The sequence below is a fragment of the Alligator sinensis genome, unplaced genomic scaffold (assembly GCF_000455745.1).
Source record: "Alligator sinensis unplaced genomic scaffold, ASM45574v1 scaffold444_1, whole genome shotgun sequence".
Taxonomy (NCBI): Eukaryota; Metazoa; Chordata; order Crocodylia; family Alligatoridae; genus Alligator; species Alligator sinensis.
Window position 1 is genome coordinate 1,031,985 of NW_005841886.1, and position 1,352 is coordinate 1,033,336.

At 39.7% G+C, this 1,352-nt stretch overlaps 1 protein-coding gene across 1 annotated transcript in view; it reads left to right on the forward strand.

Moving 5' to 3' along the window:
- Nucleotides 1–1,352, forward strand: part of TLK2 (tousled like kinase 2) — a 63,750-nt gene that overhangs the window by 21,628 nt on the left and 40,770 nt on the right. The window contains exon 6 of the mRNA XM_006017824.3: nt 481–576. Within this exon, the coding sequence (XP_006017886.1) occupies nt 481–576 (96 nt within the window). The remainder of the gene's footprint in view (nt 1–480; nt 577–1,352) is intronic.

Sequence of the window (1,352 nt, forward strand, 5' to 3'; positions counted from 1 at the left end):
CCCATCAGACCAGTGGTACAGCTAATATGTTATACTGTCTTCTGATAGTGATTGGCGTTGAATGCTACAGGTGTGCCTCCACCTCTAGACTTAATGAGTGCCCGGGGGAAAAAGTGCTTACTAACTCTAGAAAGATTAGTTTATCCTGAAGAACATAGTTTAGAATAAATTGCATCTGGCATGGATGTGTTAACTATCTTGATCCATTCACCTTCACTTTGAGTTGTTTATAAACATAATTGTAGCTCACGTTCACTTTCCTTTTTAAGTAATCAATCTTCAGTCACTCCATGACATTTCAAGGCATTTTTACCATACTTTATATGCACTAACTAATAAAATGGATCTCCAGAGTTTATTGGGAATGGCTTTGTGCTTTGTCTTAAGATTAGTGTTGTGCTTTCATCTCTCCCCACTAAATTTCCTTAGGCATAGTATCTTTATGAAGCTCCTGATGATCATGTGTATTGTTTTGTTCAGTTTGCCGGGGGAAGTGGTCCAGGAACCAGTCCTGGCAGAAGTGTGCCACCTGTTGCCAGATCCTCACCACAGCATTCCTTATCCAATCCCTTACCAGTAAGTACTTTTTCTGAGGAAGATGCTAAGCAATAAAAATTATTACATCTGCTACAGGAAATGAGGTCCTGAATAGTAGAGTAGAAAATCAAAACAGTGACTGTTAGGAATGGGTTTTTTGTTAGTCTCTGAACAAGTTCTCAGTGATCCTTCTGTCTGTTCTGATATAAGATTGCATCATAGTTATGAAGCCAGCTGTCTGGAGCCTGATGAGGACATATTTATTTCAAAATAGGTAGTCTTAATTTTCTTGATGTCAAAGTATCCTATCTATTTTGAAACATGTAAAAAAAATTGTTTGAGGGTTGTGGATCTGCTTCTGTACCTAATAATAAAATGTGGAGCTAACCTATTTGCCGTTCAGTCACTTTGCTTGCAGGTTGAATTCTTCTTCCTTTGCGAGCTCCTCCAAGAATGGGGCTAGTTTTCTCTGTACAGTCCTAGTGGAGTGATATTGTGGTTGTGATTAGGATCTCTAGGGCCACTGTTATTATCCATATCATTATTACTGCAGAAAGGTCTCGGTCTTCAGGTATATGTAGCCTTTGTTGAAAACAGTAAAACTGTCAGGGACGGCAAGGTCTGTGTACCTGTTACCAGATTATTCACCAAGAAACTTTCATTGGGCTACTTAGGTCTTTTTGCAAGGTCCAAATGTGAAGAGGTAACTAGTATTTTCTTTTGTTCTAAAACAGTTCAGGACATTTCACAACGCTGATTTTTGTGCTATGATAACCTAAGTGGCCTGCTTGCTCCCCCCTCCCCTGCCCCCGCCC